The sequence below is a fragment of the Schistocerca nitens genome, chromosome 8 (genome assembly GCF_023898315.1).
Source record: "Schistocerca nitens isolate TAMUIC-IGC-003100 chromosome 8, iqSchNite1.1, whole genome shotgun sequence".
Classification (NCBI taxonomy): domain Eukaryota; kingdom Metazoa; phylum Arthropoda; class Insecta; order Orthoptera; family Acrididae; genus Schistocerca; species Schistocerca nitens.
This window is the reverse complement of record NC_064621.1, coordinates 516,065,610-516,084,548: the sequence shown is the minus strand read 5'-3', so window position 1 is coordinate 516,084,548 and position 18,939 is coordinate 516,065,610. Positions and strand designations below refer to the sequence as shown.

The 18,939-nt window shown below is 44.0% G+C and overlaps 1 protein-coding gene across 3 annotated transcripts in view; it reads right to left on the bottom strand.

Annotated features, from left to right (window-relative positions):
• LOC126198582 (DNA helicase MCM9-like) overlaps window positions 1-18,939 on the bottom strand; it is a 138,673-nt gene that overhangs the window by 75,502 nt on the left and 44,232 nt on the right. For all 3 annotated transcript variants that reach the window (XM_049935019.1, XM_049935020.1, XM_049935018.1), the window contains exons 5-6: window positions 16,188-16,325; window positions 12,346-12,452 (exon numbers count right to left, since the gene is read on the bottom strand). In XM_049935019.1, coding sequence (XP_049790976.1) covers window positions 12,346-12,452; window positions 16,188-16,325 — 245 coding nt within the window. The remainder of the gene's footprint in view (window positions 1-12,345; window positions 12,453-16,187; window positions 16,326-18,939) is intronic.

Genomic DNA, 18,939 nt, shown 5'->3' with positions numbered 1-18,939 from the left:
GGACACACATGTCAATGACACATTCGTAGTGCAACCCCATGAAAAGGATAAATTGCTGGAGCAGACACAGTATCTCAAATCCATTCATGGGAATATTAGGTTTATCTTGGAATTGAAAGAGAAAGGGATATATTAGTTTCACTGAAGGAGGAATTCTGTGTACTGTAAGTACATCCATGCAGATTTATACTTGAAGGCATCCCACTGCACCCCTCCTTCTAAGACTGTGAGTGTCATTATAACTTCATTTCACATGGCTCACACAATGTCTGACAATGACAGCCCCCAGGATGACTTAGTAAGCCTAGTGGCTGTATTGAGGGGGAGGGGGGCAATGGATTCTCTTATCAGATTAAGAAAGCTCTATAAATCAGAACCAACCACAGGAAGAGGAAAGAGATGATGTGAATCTACAGATTTCCTTCAGTATGTTAGGAACTTCTCTAAAAATATTTGCCAACTCTTCTGGGTACTGTGAAGGATGATCTCCTTCTATGAAAGGTGGAAATACATAAATTCTGTGCCACTGTGGTGAAAATTATACAGTACAAACCATAGCTACTTTACAATAATGGTGTACTGAACATCACTGCTACATAGCCTCTACAACAGAACAAATATGTGACAACTGAACATTTTATTTCCAATGTCCATTTCATGGATTATAACAACATTCAGATATTGGCCACATCTTCATCCTTTTGGGATTCTGTGGTCAAATAAACAGTGAAAATATGGCTGGCAGGCAACAAGATCATCTGGGATTAGCACTTCCACCTAGACAATTCATGGAATCATTTAACTTCGCATCTTCCTTTCATTTCACATTTTCGGTCTAAGAGCACTTTATGTTCAGTGTTTCCTGCTTTGCAATCTTTCAACTAAAATCAAAATGATTAATGAACCATATGACACAATCATCCTGTATTTGCAGCATCTCAAGCAGCTCTGTGTTTCATTATATTTAGCATTAGTAAAATTTTGTCTTTGAAGCATATTCTTTACCTGTGATTGATTCTGCCAACTGTGTTATCAGTGAAGCATGTTCATTAAGCTCCCCGGTACAAGTAAGAGTCATATGGTTTTGCTGTCCCTGAATAAAGGCACACTTTCATATTTAATATTCAGTCATTGACATACCTTGGAAATAGCTGGAATACTCTCTGCTGAAATCTCGGAAGAGGATGCAAACCAGAAAAATGATGGAATATCTCTATGTATGGAGGATTACATTCATTTTATCATGAAGGTAACTGAATATCACTTGTAGTGTACATGTCTCACAGTAGCCATAATGACTTTGGTTGACAATGTTAGCATGCAGAGGGTGGAACAGTCATGAGCAAGGCATAGTGATTGTCAGTTAAGTGATAGGTAGTTCAAATCAACAAGATTGAAAATTTCAAGTGAATGCCCATTGATGAATGTTTAAAAGATCTAAAATTAATTTAATTGGTAGCATGGATATCACTCCTTAGTCCTAACTGACAAGGGAGGCTCTTCTTTCATTGTCATACCATAAGTTTTGTGTGTGACAAACCAGAAGTCTTCACAATGACATGTAATGTTTCCAGAATGAAATTTTCACTCTGCAGCTGAGTGTGCACTGATGTCAAACTTCCTGGCAAATTAAAATTGTGTGCTGGACCAAGACTCAAACTTGAGACCTTGCCTTTTGGGGGGGGGGGGGGGGGGGCACGTGAGCTGGCCAAGCACGACTCGCGACTCGTCCTCACAGCTTTACCTCCTCCAGTACCTCATCTTCTACCTTCCAAACTTCACAGTAGCTCTCCTGCAAAATTTTCTAGACTAGCACTCCTGGAAGAAAGGATACTGTGGAGACATGGCTTAGCCACAGCCTGGGGGATGTTTCCAGAATGAAATTTTCAGCTGGAAGCTGTAAAATGAAAACTGCTGAGGGGATCATAATTTCATTGCCCATGAAAGAAGTTGTGGTCTCTATAAGAGCACTGAGATCCCAGACTCACCACTAGAGGGACATGGGTACATGCCCACATGATGACAGAGCATGCATGTGCACGCATCAGCTATCCACTGCACTCAATTGTGCTGAAAACAGTGAAATGGATACTTCAGAATGAAAGCAAAGTGGAAAATTGCATTTTCTGAATGTGAAAGGAATATGGGGAATGGAAATTCATGAAAGAATGGCACATGTGCTTACTGCAATGCTCAAGGCATGGCACAAGCGATTCAAGGAAGAACAAATCTCATTGGCTGATGATGCACAATCTGGAACCCCACAGTACTTTACTGATACCATTGCACAGCAGGTAGATGCCCTTATTATTGAAGACCAGTGAGTTACAGTAGCAGCTGTTCTCCACTGTAGGTAGTCAGTGGCTGCAGTGGGCCTCAATACAGTGATGTTATGATCTCTGTAATTTTTGTGTTGTATTTTTTTAAATGCCCTGTCTCACTGAGCTTGTCTAGGTGTTCTGGTTGAGAACAGTAATCTGTGGTCAGTTAATTTCATATAGTGATCTCAGTCCAAATCTTACATCTCTTGTAGTCTTTTAGTGCTACCCACGAATAGCTGTAACAAACAAAGGCTACATGAACAGGACCAACAGCAAGAGGAAGTCAGGTGGATGCCACTGACATTCCATCCATTCACACAGCGAAAGAAACTTGGTCCAGCTACATCGCCTGACTGGAGCAACACATCAGGGCACAAAGAGCAACAGATGATGTTACCCAATGTACTTTTTTATAATCCAAGGCTTGTCCTCATACCTATGGATTGGTGCAAAGGTTGTTTACAGATAAACACTCATGTGCACTAGGTTATTCAGATGTGAAGGACAAAGTGACAGAATATTTTGAGAGTAAGATTCTAGTGGCAGGGGCACGCTATAAGTTCCATAGGGCATATACGGAACCCGGACGATCTTTCAAGAATTGGGTTGCCATGTTCCTATGTCTCACTATGGATTTAAATTCAAGTTTGAAAATCAGAACTGTAATTTTCCCTACACTGATACAATGGTCAGGGACATGCTTATCATTCATGCATCAGATGAAGGTCTGCAGAATGACCTTACCCACTTAAATAACACTAGGTTGTAAGAATGTTTATCTATTATCCAGGCTTCTTTATCTATTATTCAGGCTTCTGGAAAAACAAAGCAAATGCAGCAAGCTCTCAATTATGCAGGAACCAAGATTTTTAAGATGGACTTCATCTGTGTCAAAAAATTTTTCAGACACAAGTTTAGGCGGAATGACAAAATCTGCCAGGCTTTCAAATATGACTCATGTTCATCCATCACATAAGAGATAACACATGACGATGTTCATGACAAATCATTGTGCTGTCAGAGTTCCCTCAGATGCTACCATGTTTGAGGGAACTCCGATAGCACAACATTAAGTCATGAACAAACAGCATCCTTATGTGTTAGCTCTTATGTGACAATATTGTGATGTCATTTTTTCAACAGGACGATGCTCGTCCACACACAACATATCTCCACAAACTTTCTTTGTGATGTTGAGGTACTTCCACAGACAGCAAGGTCACGACACCTGTCCCTGATAGAAGGAAGGAAGAAAAATAGAGTTTAATGTCCCATTGACATCGAGGTCATTAGACACAGAGCACAAGCTCAGATTGTGTCAAGGACAGGGAAGGATATTGGCCGTGCGCCTGGAAAGGAACCAACCCGGCATTTGCCTCGAACAATTTAGCGAAATCATGGAATGTCTGGATGTCTGGACACAGGTTTGAACCGTCGTCCTCCCGAATGTGAATCCAGTGTGCTAACCACTGCGCCACCTCGCTCAGTGTCCCTGGCAGAACATTCGTGGGACCAGCTCGGGTATCATCTCCATCCTGGTGCCAGTATACACGATATCGAGGACCAATTACAACAGCTGTGGGCCAGCTTGTTTCAGGAGAGGATGATACAATGACTTTGTCACACCATTTCCAACTGTAACAGCACTAGCAACCAGACCAGCGAGAGGTGCATCATCATGACGAAAAGAGGACTCATACTGCCAAGTTCTTCGTAAATTTGACACACTTTTATAATCACTGAATTAACATAATATCCCCTCACAGCCTGCAAAGTTGTATTTCATTTCCTTCTCCCTTTCTGGCTGCTTCACTTTTTTGCTAGGCAGCATAGCTGCTAAATCAGTTATAGGTCTTTTCTGCCATTAATCTATCACTCCTTGTTTTAATACTTACATGACTACTCTTCTAATTTGCAAAGAATAATACTTTATGGAAAACTTATTGTACATCTATACTAAGATTTGCTAACTCCATAATGTTACTGAGTGACCTTTGTGAGTGATTCAGCTGATGAGCCATTCCTACATTTCACACATGTGAAGATATGAAACTGTGGTGGCAATCGTGAAAACAAAGACTTTTTTTGTTGTACCAAGATCTTTCATGAAATTTCAATCAACAACTTTCTCCTCTGAACCTACATAGAGAGAAATGACCATCATAATAAAATAAGAGAAAGCAGAGCTTGTACAGAAAAACTGCCCATGATATGTAAATCAAAAAACCTAGGTATTTTAAACATGTAAAAAAATCTGTCAATGCACTCCAATGCCAATAACAAGGTCCGGATGACCTCTGAAGTCCTTCAAACTGGCATAAGGTGTTGGAACTGGGGGCTTAGAAGTCTGGAAAGGAAAACACTGGTTCTTGTTGACAACTGTCCAGCACATCCTGCACTCTCTGATCTGGAGAATATTACGCTCTTTTTCTTCCTGCTAATACGACAAGCCTATTGCAGCCCACATACCAAGGAGAAATTAGGAGTCTGAAATGCCACTACTGTAAGCTCATATTACTGAAAATGATACAATGCGCTAAGAAAAAGTAGGATTATACTATTACATTGATGAATGCAGTCAGATTCATTATCAAAGCTTGACGCTGGGTCACAGCCTAAATCATCAAGAGCTGTTTCTGCCATGTGGGAATCACAACTGTAGGAATAAATGCCACTGAAACCGAAGACGCATTCGATGACACATGATCTGGTGCTATCTGCATTGCTGCCAGAAATCAGTGCGACTATGAAATGTATGCAACAATAGATGATGATATCATTACAACCGTGGCACAAACTGAAGACGAAATTGCAAATTAATCGAAGACTCGGGGCCACAGTGACCATGAAGTGAGCAAGGAGATGATGAAGAAGAGGGAGGAAGGAAGGAAGGAAGAAATAAATACATAAATAAATAAATAAATAAAATGCCTATCCCTTCTGTTAGAAAATTGAAAACCTCATTAGCTCGCTCCCCCCCCCCCCCCCCCCCCATGCAGGAAGTCATTTTTGAAAGTATTTGTTTGGAGTGTTGCCATGTATGGAAGTGAAATATGGACGATAAATAGTTTGGACAAGAAGAGAATAGAAGCTCTTGAAATGTGGTGCTACAGAAGAATACTGAAGATTAGATGGGTAGATCAAATAACTAATGAGGATGTATTGAATAGGATTGGGGAGAAGAGAAGTTTGTGGCACAACTCGACTAGAAGAAGGGATCGGTTGGTAGGACATGTTATGAGGCATCATGGGATCACTAATTTACTACTGGAGGGAAGCGTGGAGGGTAAAAATCGTAGTCGGAGACCAAGAGATGAATACACTAAGCAGATTCAGAAGGATGTAGGTTGCAGTAGTTACTGGGAGAAGAAGATTGGTTGGTTTGTGGGATTAAAGGGACCAGACTGCGATGATCATCGGTCCCTTTTTCCAAAAAATTAAAACCGCCCAAAGAGAATAAAAAACGAACAGCAGGAAAGAAGTCAGATGACACAGGACGAGAAAGACTCCGACAGAGATCAGAGAAAACAAATTAAAACACACAGAGTGTGACGGTAGTTGGCCGACCATAGAGAAAAAAAGAGGAAAAGCCAACCACCAAGAAAACATTAAAAACTCAGTTTAAAATCAGAGGCTAAAAGCCAGAATCAACACTAAAAAAAAAAAAAAAAAAAAAAACACTCAGATTTAACTATAAAATATAAAAACCCCCTGCCGAATAAAACGCAAAACTAAGTCCACCATGGTAGAGTCATCTAGTAAATGGGCAGGGAGCGTATCAGGCAGCGCAAATGTGTGCCTGAGCACTGTTAAAAATGGACAAGTTAATAAAATGTGCACCACCGTCAAAACCGCACCACAGCGACAGAGAGGCGGGTCCTCACGACGCAATAAATAACTGTGAGACAGTCGGGTGTGGCCAATGCGGAGCCGACAAAGAACAACTGAATCTCTGCGAGTGGCTCGCATGGATGACTGCCACACACGCGTCGTCGCCTTGAGAGAACGGAGTTTGTTTGGCGTGGGCAGATTGCGCCATTCAGTGTCCAAAAGCGAGAGAACTTCGCGGCGGAAGACTGCCCGGAGATCAGTCTCCGGGAGGCCAATGTCCAGGGTGGGTTCACTGGTGGCCTGTTTGGCCAGGCGGTCAACACGTTCATTGCCCGGGATACCGACATGACCGGGGGTCCACACAAAGACCACAGAGCGGCCGCAATGCGCAAGAGTATGCAGGGACACATGGATAGCCATCACCAGACGAGAACGAGGAAAACACTGGTCGAGAGCTCGTAAACCGCTCAGGGAATCGCTACAGATAACGAAGGACTCACCTGAGCAGGAGCGGATATACTCTAGGGCACGAAAGATGGTGACCAGCTCAGCAGTGTAAACGCTGCAGCCATCCGGCAAGGAACGTTGTTCGGAATGGTCCCCTAGAGTTAGCGCATACCCGACACGACCAGCAACCATTGAACCGTCAGTGTAAACAATTCCAGAGCCCTGATACGTGGCCAGGATGGAATAAAAGCGGCGGCAGAAGGCCTCTGGAGGGACTGAGTCTTTTGAGCCCTGTGCCAAGTCGAACCGAAGGCAAGGGCGAGGAACACACCACGGGGGTGTACGCAGAGGTGCCCGGAAAGGAGGTGGAACAGGGAAAAACCCAAGCCCGGAGAGAAGCTCCTTGACGTGTATAGCGATCGGACAATCCGACCGGGGCCGACGGTCTGGCAGATGGACGACTGACTGCGGGAACAGGACACGGTAATTTGGATGCCCGGGCAAGCTAAAAACATGGGCAGCATAAGCAGCCAGTAATTGTTGGCGTCGTAACCGCAGTGGAGGGACACCTGCCTCCACTAGTATGCTGTCCACAGGGCTGGTGCGGAAAGCACCAGTGGCAAGGCGTATCCCGCTATGGAGGATTGGGTCCAGCACCCGCAACGCAGATGGGGAAGCTGAGCCATAAGCCAGGCTCCCATAATCCAGACGAGACTGGATTAATGCCTTGTAGAGCCGGAACAGGGTAGATCGGTCGGCGCCCCAGCAGGTGTGGCTCAAACATCGCAGAGCATTGAGATGGCGCCAACACGCCTGTCTGAGCTGCCGGATATGAGGCAGCCAAGTCAACCGGGCATCAAAAACCACCCTGTGTGATTCCACCACTGAAAGAAGTTCGCCGTTAAGAGAAAGCTGCGGCTCCGGGTGGACAGTACGTCGCCGGCAGAAATGCATAACGCAGGTCTTGCCTGCCGAAAACTGGAACCCATGAGCTACAGCCCAAGACTGCGCCTTGCGGATAGCGCCCTGTAGCTGACGTTCAACAGCTGCTATGCCAGTAGAGCTGTAGTAAAGGCAGAAGTCGTCAGCATACAGGGAAGCGGAGACAGAATTTCCCACGGCTGCAGCGAGCCCGTTAATGGCTATTAAAAACAGGCAGACACTTAAAACAGAACCCTGTGACACACCGTTCTCCTGGACGTGGGAGGAACTATATGAGGCCGTGACTTGCACGCGGAAGGTATGATACAACAGAAAATTGCGGGTAAAAAGCGGCAGAGGACCCCGAAGACCCCATCCATGAAGCGTAGAAAGGATGTGATGACGCCATGTCGTATCGTACGCCTTCTGCACGTCGAAAAGGACAGCGACCAGGTGCTGACGGCGGGCAAAGGAAGTACGGATGGCCGACTCCAGGCTCACCAGATTGTCGGTGGCGGAGCGGCCTTTACGGAACCCACCCTGAGACGGAGCCAGATGGCCCCGAGACTCCAGTACCCAATTCAAGCGCCGGCTCACCATCCGTTCAAGCAACTTGCAAAGAACGTTGGTGAGGCTAATGGGACGGTAGCTGTCCACCTCCAGAGGGTTCTTTCCAGGTTTCAAAACAGGGATGACAATGCTTTCCCGCCATTGCTACGGAAACTCCCCCTCGACCCAAAGACGGTTGTAAAGATCGAGGAGGCGCCACTGGCAGTCCACTGAAAGGTGTTTCAGCATCTGACAGGGGATGCCATCTGGCCCAGGAGCGGTATCAGGGCAAGCGGCTAGGGCACTGCGAAATTCCCACTCACTGAATGGAGCATTGTAAGATTCTGGGTGGTGGGTGCGAAACGAAAGGCTCCGACTTTCCATCCGCTCTTTAATGGAGCGGCTTGGCCCAGACCTGCGATGGAGAGACATGGAGGCCAATGGTGGACACATACCGCTCCCAGCACTCCTGCTTGCTTTGGCGGATAAGGCGGCGGGCCCGTGCACGCAGCCGTTTGAAGGTGATGAGGTGTTCAATGCAGGGAAGTCGCTTGTGACGCTGTAGGGCCCGCCGGCGATCTTTAATCGCTGCAGCGATCTCAGGCGACCACCAAGGCACAGTCCGCCGCCGAGGGGACCCAGAGGAACGGGGAATGGCACATTCGGCGGCAGTAACGATGCCGGTGGTGACCGATTGAACCACCGCATCAATGTCATCATTAGAGAGAGGCTCAATAGCGGCAGTGGAGGAGAACAAGTCCCAATCAGCCTTATTCATAGACCATCTGCTAGGGCGCCCAAAAGAGTGACGCCGTGGTAGTGACAGAAAGATCGGAAAGTGGTCACTACCACACAGGTCGTCATGCACACTCCATTGGACAGACGGTAAAGAGGCTAGGGCTACAGATTGAAAGGTGAATGGTGGAGTATGTGCCATGCGCCACACTGAAGTGTGTGAAGGCACCATCATTTAAAATCGAGAGATCGAGCTGCGACAATAAATGCTCAACGGTGGCGCCTCGACCTGTTGCCACTGACCCACCCCACAGAGGGTTATGGGCGTTGAAGTCGCCCAATAGCAAGAAAGGTGGCGGCAATTGGGCGCAGCCAGGACATGCTGCGAGACATCACCATCCGGTGGAAGGTAAAGACTGCAGACGGTAACAGCCTGTGGCGTCCACACCCGAACAGCGACAGACTCTAAAGGTGTTTGGAGAGGGACAGACTCGCTGTGCAGAGTGTGAAGGACATAGAGGCAGACGCCACCAGACACCCTTTCATATGCTGCCCGGTTCTTATAATAACCCCGATAGCCACGGAGGGCGGGGGTTCGCATTGCTGGAAACCAAGTTTCCTGAAGAGCAATGCAGAAGAAAGGGTGAAGGCTGATAAGTTGGTGGAGCTCAGCTAGATGGTGGAAGAAACCGCTGCAGTTCCACTGGAGGATGGTATTGTCCATTGCGGAGAAAGGCGGGACGGGACTGGGAAGGCAGATTACGCCGCTGGGTCACCTGCTGTCTCCGATGGAGCACCTGTGCAAGTGCTATCCATTGCGTCTGAGGGATCGGTGAGATCGAGGTCCTCAGCGGACGCAAGGATCTCCACCTCATCCTCAGACGCAGAGCTTTTAGGTAGCGGTGGAGTAGGTGCCACCGCAGGTGTCTTGGACTTACGGGTCTTCAAAGTCGTTTTCTCTCGCTGTTCCTTTGGTTGCCGTTGTTGAGATGGCTTATCGGAGTCAGTCTCTGGGACCGAAGAGGATCGCGAAGCCCGTCGACCAGCGACCTGTGGCTTCTTCAGCCACTGGCTGGTGTCTGCTGTGCCGCTGGTAGGAACCTGGGAAGGGAGTGACCCAAGGGATCCCTTCCGAGCGAGAGAAGCCGAAGAAGACTTACGCTTCTCCGGCTTAGAAGTGGGGACTGGTGTCCCCGGTGGTTTAGTGGGTGCTGCTCCCGAGGTAGATGGTGTGGGAGCAACAGCGAGAGAAGGGGCCCCCATCGTCAAGGGGGCAGGTGAGGTCCTCTGACTCTGAGAGCTGACTGTATATCTTGCAGCTGAAGGAGCTGGAGCAGGAGTGACAGTGGAGGCATAAGATGACATCATGCGCACGGGATGTAGCCGTTCAAATTTCGTCTTAGCCTCAGTGTAAGTCAGTCGGTCCAGGGTCTTATATTCCATGATTTTACGTTCTTTCTGCAAGATACTGCAGTCCGGCGAGCAAGGGGAATGAGGCTCTCCACAGTTCACACAGACGGGAGGCGGAGCACATGGAGTATCGGGATGAGATGGGCGTCCACAATCTCGACATGTGAGGCTAGAAGTACAGCGAGAGGACATGTGACAGAACTTCCAGCACTTAAAGCACCGCATCGGGGGAGGGATATAGGGTTTGACGTCACACCGGTAGACCATCACCTTGACCTTCTCTGGTAAGGTATCACCTTCGAAGGCCAAGATGAAGGCACCGGTAGCTACCTGATTGTCCCTCGGACCCCGATGAACACGCCGGACGAAATGTACACCTCGGCGCTCTAAATTGGCGCGCAGCTCGTCATCAGACAGCAAAAGGAGGTCCCTATGGAAAATAACACCCTGGACCATATTTAAACTCTTATGTGGGGTGATGGTAACGTGAACATCCCCCAACTTGTCACAAGCAAGTAACCTGCGTGACTGGGCAGAGGATGCCGTTTTTATCAAAACTGACCCAGAGCGCATTTTGGACAAGCCCTCCACCTCCCCAAACTTGTCCTCTAAATGCTCTACAAAGAACTGAGGCTTCACGGATAGAAACGAGTCACCATCAGCTCTGGTACAGACGAGATACCTGGGCGAATACACGTCACTGTCATTCATTGCCTTTCGTTCCTCCCATGGAGTGGCCAGGGATGGGAACGATTTGGGGTCATAAACGTTAGCTTTAAAATGAGCCCTCGAACGCTTAGAGACTGCTGGTGGCTGGCTGCCAGCGAGAGATGATGTACCACGCTTCATTGCGGGTCATCCGCCCTGATGCCACCTACTCCGACCAAGGGCCCTCCCCACGGGCGCCACCCAGCCGCAGCAATAGCCACCTGGCAGGATAGCCATTGCCGGGAGTCCTGATGCCCCAGGGAGATGGGTATCTACTCCTTGGCATACGTGGGGAGTTAACGGCGCAGGCATCAGTAGAGCAATCCCTGTGTTGTCAGGGGGCTACAACCAACAGGGTACATGGCGGCCCCACCACAACGGACTGGCTACCGTGCTGGATCTTAGGTGCAAAAATGTCCAAGGTCGTCTTCGCAGTTAAAAGCAACACTGCAGAGTGCAGCGTGGTAATCGCACCCAGGGACGTATCCTAGCCCAAGAGATGGGAAACGAGCGGGACACCAGTGCAACGACGAAAAAGCCGGCTAAAGGTCTCAATACACGACGGATACAGTGCACCATGTAAGGCGCCCTTCCCCAATTGGCTCGCTCTTCGGAATAATTTAGAAAGATGGAGGTCAAACCCGAGAGGGGACCATCACATAAGGCCGAAACATTTGAGACTCCTTTTAGTCGCCTCTTACGACAGGCAGGAATACCGCGGGCCTATTCTAACCCCCGAACCCACGGGGGAGGGGGGGGGAGAAGAAGCTTGCACAGAATAGAGTAGCATGGAGATCTGCATCAAACCAGTTTCAGGACTGAAGACCACAACAACAACATCAACAACAACCTCATTAGCCACTTGCTCTGCAAATTACCTGAATAGCTACACTGAAGGATGCTATTTGGCAAGTAACAGTGTTTATTGTGAAGATGCATGACAGGTATTAATATACTGCACACAGTACTCAGTATTTACAGATGTAGGTAAATATTAAGCTACCAATACAAGATAAACAGCAGTAATTTGGTGTAACTAATGTGGCAGTAGTTCTCCCCCCCCCCCCCCCCAACTCAGCTCATTTTCTGAGCGCTTTTTTTTTTTTTTAAGAATGTCTATGGGTGTACTAAATATATTTTACCATAATATTCTTATGTACATTCACGAAAATTTTCTGTGTCTGAGTTTAGTCTGGAAGACTGCAAAAAAATATGAGGTCAGTAACAGACCTCTGCTCTATCCAAATAAAAGCACCCCTCTTAAACCATGATCTGTTGTGAAGTGAGATACCCTTTTTATAGGAGAAAAAGGCATCACAGAATCCTCTCTAGTAACATGAAGTACTGTTCACAGCATTATCAACTCATTATCTAAAAAAAAAAAACTATACAATGAATTTAAAAAAATACAAGTCATGCTCACCATACTGTAATATCATCTCCTGGTTTACATTTATCAACCAGGTCATCTTCTAGTGTCACCCACATGGAACGTGGAATAGACCCCACACTAAGTTTAGCAACCTGCTCCTGCAAATGCAAACAAAATTAAAAGTAATTAAATACATAGCTAAACTATAAACATGACAAGCATTTACTAACCATATTAACAACAAAAATATCATGGCTGTGCTTGGCATAAAATTTTCATTAATTAAGAGGACAGACTGCCACTCATTCAAGAACAGCCCCCTGCTCCTGCCCCCCCTCTCCCGAATAATGTGACCAAACAAACTGGAAAATGAAGTGAAGACCACTCTGAAGGATGGAAGGAGTAAAACATAAACAGCAAGGAAAGATAAAGAGATAAGGAGCAAAATATTCACTTAAGGTATGTAGGTAAGGGAAAATCGGTGGCGTACAGGTTATTGGCAGAAAGCAGAGTAAAAGTGGTACAAAATAAAAAAGAAAAATAAATTAAGTAAAGAAAAGGAGTTAATGATGACTAAATCCCACAATTCAACTGACAATAGTATCAATATAATAGAGGGAAACATTCCACGTGGGAAAAATATTGACAATAGTATCAGGTGGTTATAATTAAAGTACAGTGGGACATAATTAAATTACAGTGTGAGCTATAATTATTGTATGGCACCCAAACATGTTAGACATGCTACTGTGTTGTTAAGGCACAGAACAATAGGGGGTGGGAAACCAGAAATTTTTAATGAAACTCATTCGCATTGCCACAGGCAATAGAGAGTTAAGCCAGAGACAGAAGATAAAGTGGGAAGCGTGCCGGTATGTCACAAGTCGGTCAGCCCTTCAACACATTACACCACCATCCATCAAATGATAAATACATGTTCAGCAGAAAGAAGACTGCCACAGAAACCCAAGGGAAGAGAGACAAACATATTTGTTAGCTTGTGAGATGCAAGAAACTCTATCTCTTGTACAAGAACACGTAATGGGGATCTGATACAGCAGTTAACACGCTGTTAGCTAAATACAGCAGAGTAACAAGAACACGTGCAGACATTATGATCTGGGCATCACATCATAGCCTCACACTAGCTCCCTTTAAACATTCCAGTTTTCCAGCTCTTGTCAGCTGGTCACTGGGATTGACGGCATTAACAGTATTACGATTACGATACTGTAGTAAAACTATGTCTCAGATGCTCCAGCACAGTTTATAAACTAACTGAAGAACTTCATGCTACTCGTCACCTGCCACCTACTGATGGAGAAACTAACTGAAGAACTTCATGCTACTCGTCACCTGCCACCTACTGATGGAGAAAATGACTGTCTTCCGACAATGGAACCAATTTATGCTGGAAAAAATTAGTTCCAATTTTGGCCACCACATGCAAATCTGCCATTGTACACTGTTTGTATGATAATATGACATCCATGCTGTCATTTGATAAGCAATAACGTGAGTGAACGGTATAGCTATTGAGAAGAGAGATCACGCGCTGTTAGTGAAACTATTTTATGTGAACAGCAGCAATTACAACGCTGCATTGAGAGAGCATTGCTGAGTGAATGTTCTAACAGGCCTGATATCATTAAATGGTTTAAAGATGATGACAATGAAATTCAAAAACACAAGTGAGCTTGGAGTGCACCTAGAAGAGGAAAGTGTCCTAGTCCAGCAGAAGTTATTGGCAAGGTTGCTGTTGCTGTAACTGACTATGCAGCATATGCCCGGATAGTGCTAGTGTTGTACAGTGTCACGAGAATTGTCTATCCCATTTACAACAGCATGGAAAGTCTTGTGATTTATTTTACACTGGCACCAGTACAAAATCCACATGGTACAGCAACTGAAACCCCATGATACACAGCAACGTTCTGAATTTTCTCTTCGATTTCTGTCATGGATTAAAGTTGATTACATGTAGTTGGGCAATATTCTGTGGAGTGGTGAGGCACGTTTTACACATTTTACACTACAGTGCCCAGTTTATAAATATAACTGCTGAATTTGGTGTACCGTTAAACAGTGTCTTGACTGCACTTACTGTATGTGACTGTGTGGTGTGGATTCAAAAGCCTCTTTATTTTCAATCCGTTCTTCTTTGAAGAGAATACACCCAGAGGGCCTGTCAGGTGTACTGTGATGTCTACAAGTTATGAAGGCCTCCTTGTATAGCATGTGAATCCTGTTTTGGAAGAGTGCAACTGTGTGAAAACCACTGTTTTCATGTAAGATGAGACAAGACCCCATGTTGCTTGCCCAGTGAAAGATCTGCTCAATGCAACCTTCCACATTCTCCATTAACATGTTATTTGCAGAGGTTTGCCAGAGCATGACCTGATCTAATTCCATGTGACTTTTGGCTCTGAGTCTACCTAAAAGAATGCACTTACCAGGGAAACATTCGATATCTACCTGATCTGAAGGCCAGTGTACAGAAACATATTGCTCAGAATGAAACCTAGCAAAAAACAATGAATCTGGAGAGAACTTTGATGTATGACAACACATATGATGCATATTTTTGTATTACAAAAGTATAAATATGAACTTCACCAAATACAGAATGGTCATTTCAGAAGCACTTAAATCAACATTGCAATGTCATGTCATGGGACCTCGCAAGCCAATGATAGCAGATATTCAGAGCATAGGACATGTGATGAATCTGTCAACAACAACATGAGTTAAGTAGTGCAAACACATGAACAGGAAAAGTTGATGGTTTAAATTAATAAACATACAGAATAGCTACAAGAAAAGCTAAGCTTTCATGTGTAATATTGGTCTTTTATAGCATGTTACCCTTTAAGATATATCAAACACAAATGTGCCAGTGAAATTTTAAATAATGGCATAAATGGCTGGTCTTCCGAGTCCCACTGTTGCAGTGTTATATGCATCAGGGACTACGATCCAAGACTGCAAACTGAAGCTCAACAGTTGAGCAGTAAAAGTGGCTGGCCTGGCTGGAGGCCATTCATGAAGTACTGAAATCCCTGAAAGAGAACAACATTTGGGTACTAGTTAAGAGTTCAAGTGGTGGACAGATTTTGCAGAATTGATGGGTCTTACACAAGAAAACTGCAGACAATGGAAAGTTTGCTTCAAGAGTTGACCTGTGGCCAACGAACATGTACAAATTCCGGGACTTGATTATGAAGAGACATTCAGCCCTGTTGCACGTTATGATACTATTCAAACCCTGTTGGTAGTGACTGCTGCAGAGATGTTGCAGAGAAAATGAAGCTCGACCAGTTTGACCACAAAACAGGTGAGCTACTAACGAGACATTAGAAGGATCCAACTCAAGATGCTGCATGAAATAATTGGATGCAGAAGTTTAAATCCATGAGAAATTTAATACTCACTTATATGTATTCTATGGAGGTAGTGTTAACATTGAAAAGAAATATACTAAGTGTACTGTTTTACAAGTGAAAGGTGAGTTTCCATGTCTTTGTTATGCAAGTGCACTGGACTGTTTGGACTGGTAAAACAAAGTGTTTCATATTGTGTTGTTGTAAGTGTATCTCTGAGGAATCAGACTTTTGTCCACCTTCTGCAGTCTGTTTCAAATAAATAATCTTATCTACGTAAAAAGTAGATCAGCAGACAAGCTGGCATCTAACGCATATCCATTCATAGAAGGCTTTACTGCTGTAATTAAGTACAAATATATTGTTTATGGAATTTATGTATTATCACTATCACATGTTTCTTTTCAAAACTTATGATTTACTGGTCAATACAACAACATTATGAAACAAGGACAGACACTACTGAATTGTAAATGACTTTATTCAATTTCATGCTTAAAAGCTTTCTTTTACCTGAATTTTTATTTCTTGGTAATCCTTGTAATTGTCATGATCAATCACTTTAACTGGAGAGATATTTGTTCCTTTACAGCCTTCAGGATTCCTGCACTTGTACTGGTTAGGTATTACATAATAAAGTTCATAATCAGCCTGGAATACAGTAAAAATACAATTATATAAAAATATTATAAAACATAACAAAGTAAATAACAGTTGTCTATAAAGAAATCTGTTAAGCAGTGTTAGGTTTTGATAGATGGCAACAAGCTGAGGATAGGGGTAGAGCTCCAGCTGTCAAATCTACAGGCTTTTTACCATCAGGGATTAAGGCAAAATGACAGAATCGAAAAAAAAAAATATGGGGAAACTACTGGGCTTTGAAAATGTGAAGGTAGGTCTTACATAATTCAGAGCTAAGGATGCGGATGACAACTGACATATTGGTATGAGAGAGGATACAACCCAGTGAAACATCTCGTTTCTATGTTCACTGACAAACAATCAAAAAGAAATTATTAAACAACCTCAGTTTTTGGCGTATAGTTCAGTTTTGGCCATTTAAACCATTGAAAAGATGTACCAGACATAACTGATTCATGTCCATATTTAGCATCTTTCTTATTTCCAGCTTCCAGAGAAGAACCTGTTTTGATTAATGCTGAAGATCCAGTTTTCCTGCATGTTACTGTTTGTAATTAGTATACATTGACTGACACCTGTAATACATAAATTTAATTTCTGCATTTCATTGTGTGATCATATGAGGAAGATGAGAAGGAAAAATGGGGAAGGTTAAGGATTTATCAGTATCAATGTGCTTATGGGCAGAAAAACAAGGATGAAGAGATGAAATCTGTAAGACCTTCTTGAAGGAATGCTACCTGAGTTAGAACACACAGAATAAGTAAACAGATATAGCAAAATGGAGATTTAGCACATAAATGCGAAGGATTTCTTTATTCCTTTTTTAATTATTGAGACTTATGTTGATGTTACTAACTTATAGATTGTTTTACAGGGTGTCCATAATTAAGATTCCAGTTTCAAAATGCTTTAGAAAGAAATCTGAACAGCATATACTCGATGTAGGGAATCATCCATGTTCAGGAGTCTCTTCCTGCTGGCCTGCTGATCTGGAATTTCTTGCTCACTTGGTAGTGGGCAATGAATGGCTGTGGAAAATATTGTGGGCAGACAAAGCCCATTTCCATCTACAAGCGGACATGTCCAGCTGAATTGCAGAACATTGGCCATGGAAAATCCACACACACATCAACCAGTACCACTTCATTCTGCAACGGTGGTGCAGGTTGATGGCACTGTTCATTGTAAGGCCATATTTTTTCAAGGAGATGAGCCCTGTGGTTTCTGTCACCTGTACCACCACTGATTAACACTATGAGAGGCTTTTATGCATCAGTGTTATTACAACTCTTCAACAACATGGATGTGTGGGTAGTATCATTTTTATGCAAGATGGTACTCCTCTGCACATTGCACGGGCAGTGAAGTGGCTTCTGCAGAGGCATTTCAGATATGCTAGAACTATCAGCAGTCATTTCCCCACAGACTGGTCGTACAGATCACCCCATTTTAATCTGTGCGACGTCTGGCTCTGGTGTCATCTGAAAGATGATGTGTTCAGTACTCCAATTAGGAACATAGCTGAATTGAAGGCATTCATTGTGCAACACATTCTGAATTGAATGTGACCCCCAAGACACTCCAGTCTGTCAAGGAACATGCTATTTTTCAAATTGTGGCAGAAAACAATGGACAACATACTGAACGTGTCTTGCATGAGTCTCACGACAATTAAAAACTGATGTCATTTTGCTTTTTATGCAGTTTTAGGTCCAAGGACAGTTAAAAACTGATTTTTTCCAACCAATGTGCTATGACCTTGCTGTGGTGGATGGGCTTACCTAACTAACAGTGGCACAACTGTTGACTGCCAAAGTCGTGCAGTTGTGCATATTGAACAGTACAGATGGTGTAATGTGCTACTCAATAATAGCCGTCGTACTGTGATTCATCCGTCATTTGTATCTGATCCCATTTACAGTAAGAAACATAACAGCACCATCTACTGGTAAATTTTTCGTGATTATTTTTCCCACGACATTTCACCCTGCATCAGTAATATACTGTTCAAATTTGACACCATTCTGAGCAATGCTTCCCTTTCTACAGCATTTTGAAACTGGAAATTTAATTAAGGGTATCCTTTAAGTACAAAAATGGCAACTAAGACATTTCAACACATATGTAACCTGTAACATACCGGTTACAATTAACATGCAGCTACTCAGAGAGATCTAGCGTGGGCTGTAATTGTCGTATGGCTACGAAACTTGGTAGCTATTCTAAAGCGTTAATGTGGTAGAGATTTACGCTGAGAAAAAAATTAATTCCAATTTTGGTAACCAGGTGCAAATATGGTGGTGTGAGTGCAAGAAAGATGTAATGAAATGTTTCCATATGTAATGGATTAAAACGGGACATGGCAGGAAGGGTCAAATAAGTGAGAATGGCATAATGTTTATTTTATTATTAACTGCTGATTACACAATTTTTTCAATATGAGCACTGGAGACATCAACCAGATGCTCCATCCATAAAATGAAATGATCAACAATTGCTCAAAAACAGTTCCCGAGGAATCTGAGCAATGTGTTCCCCTATACTGGCCTTCAGACCAGATAGAGATTGAAAGTGTCCCAGTTGAACACGTTCTTTTAGGTATCCCCAGAATATAACATCA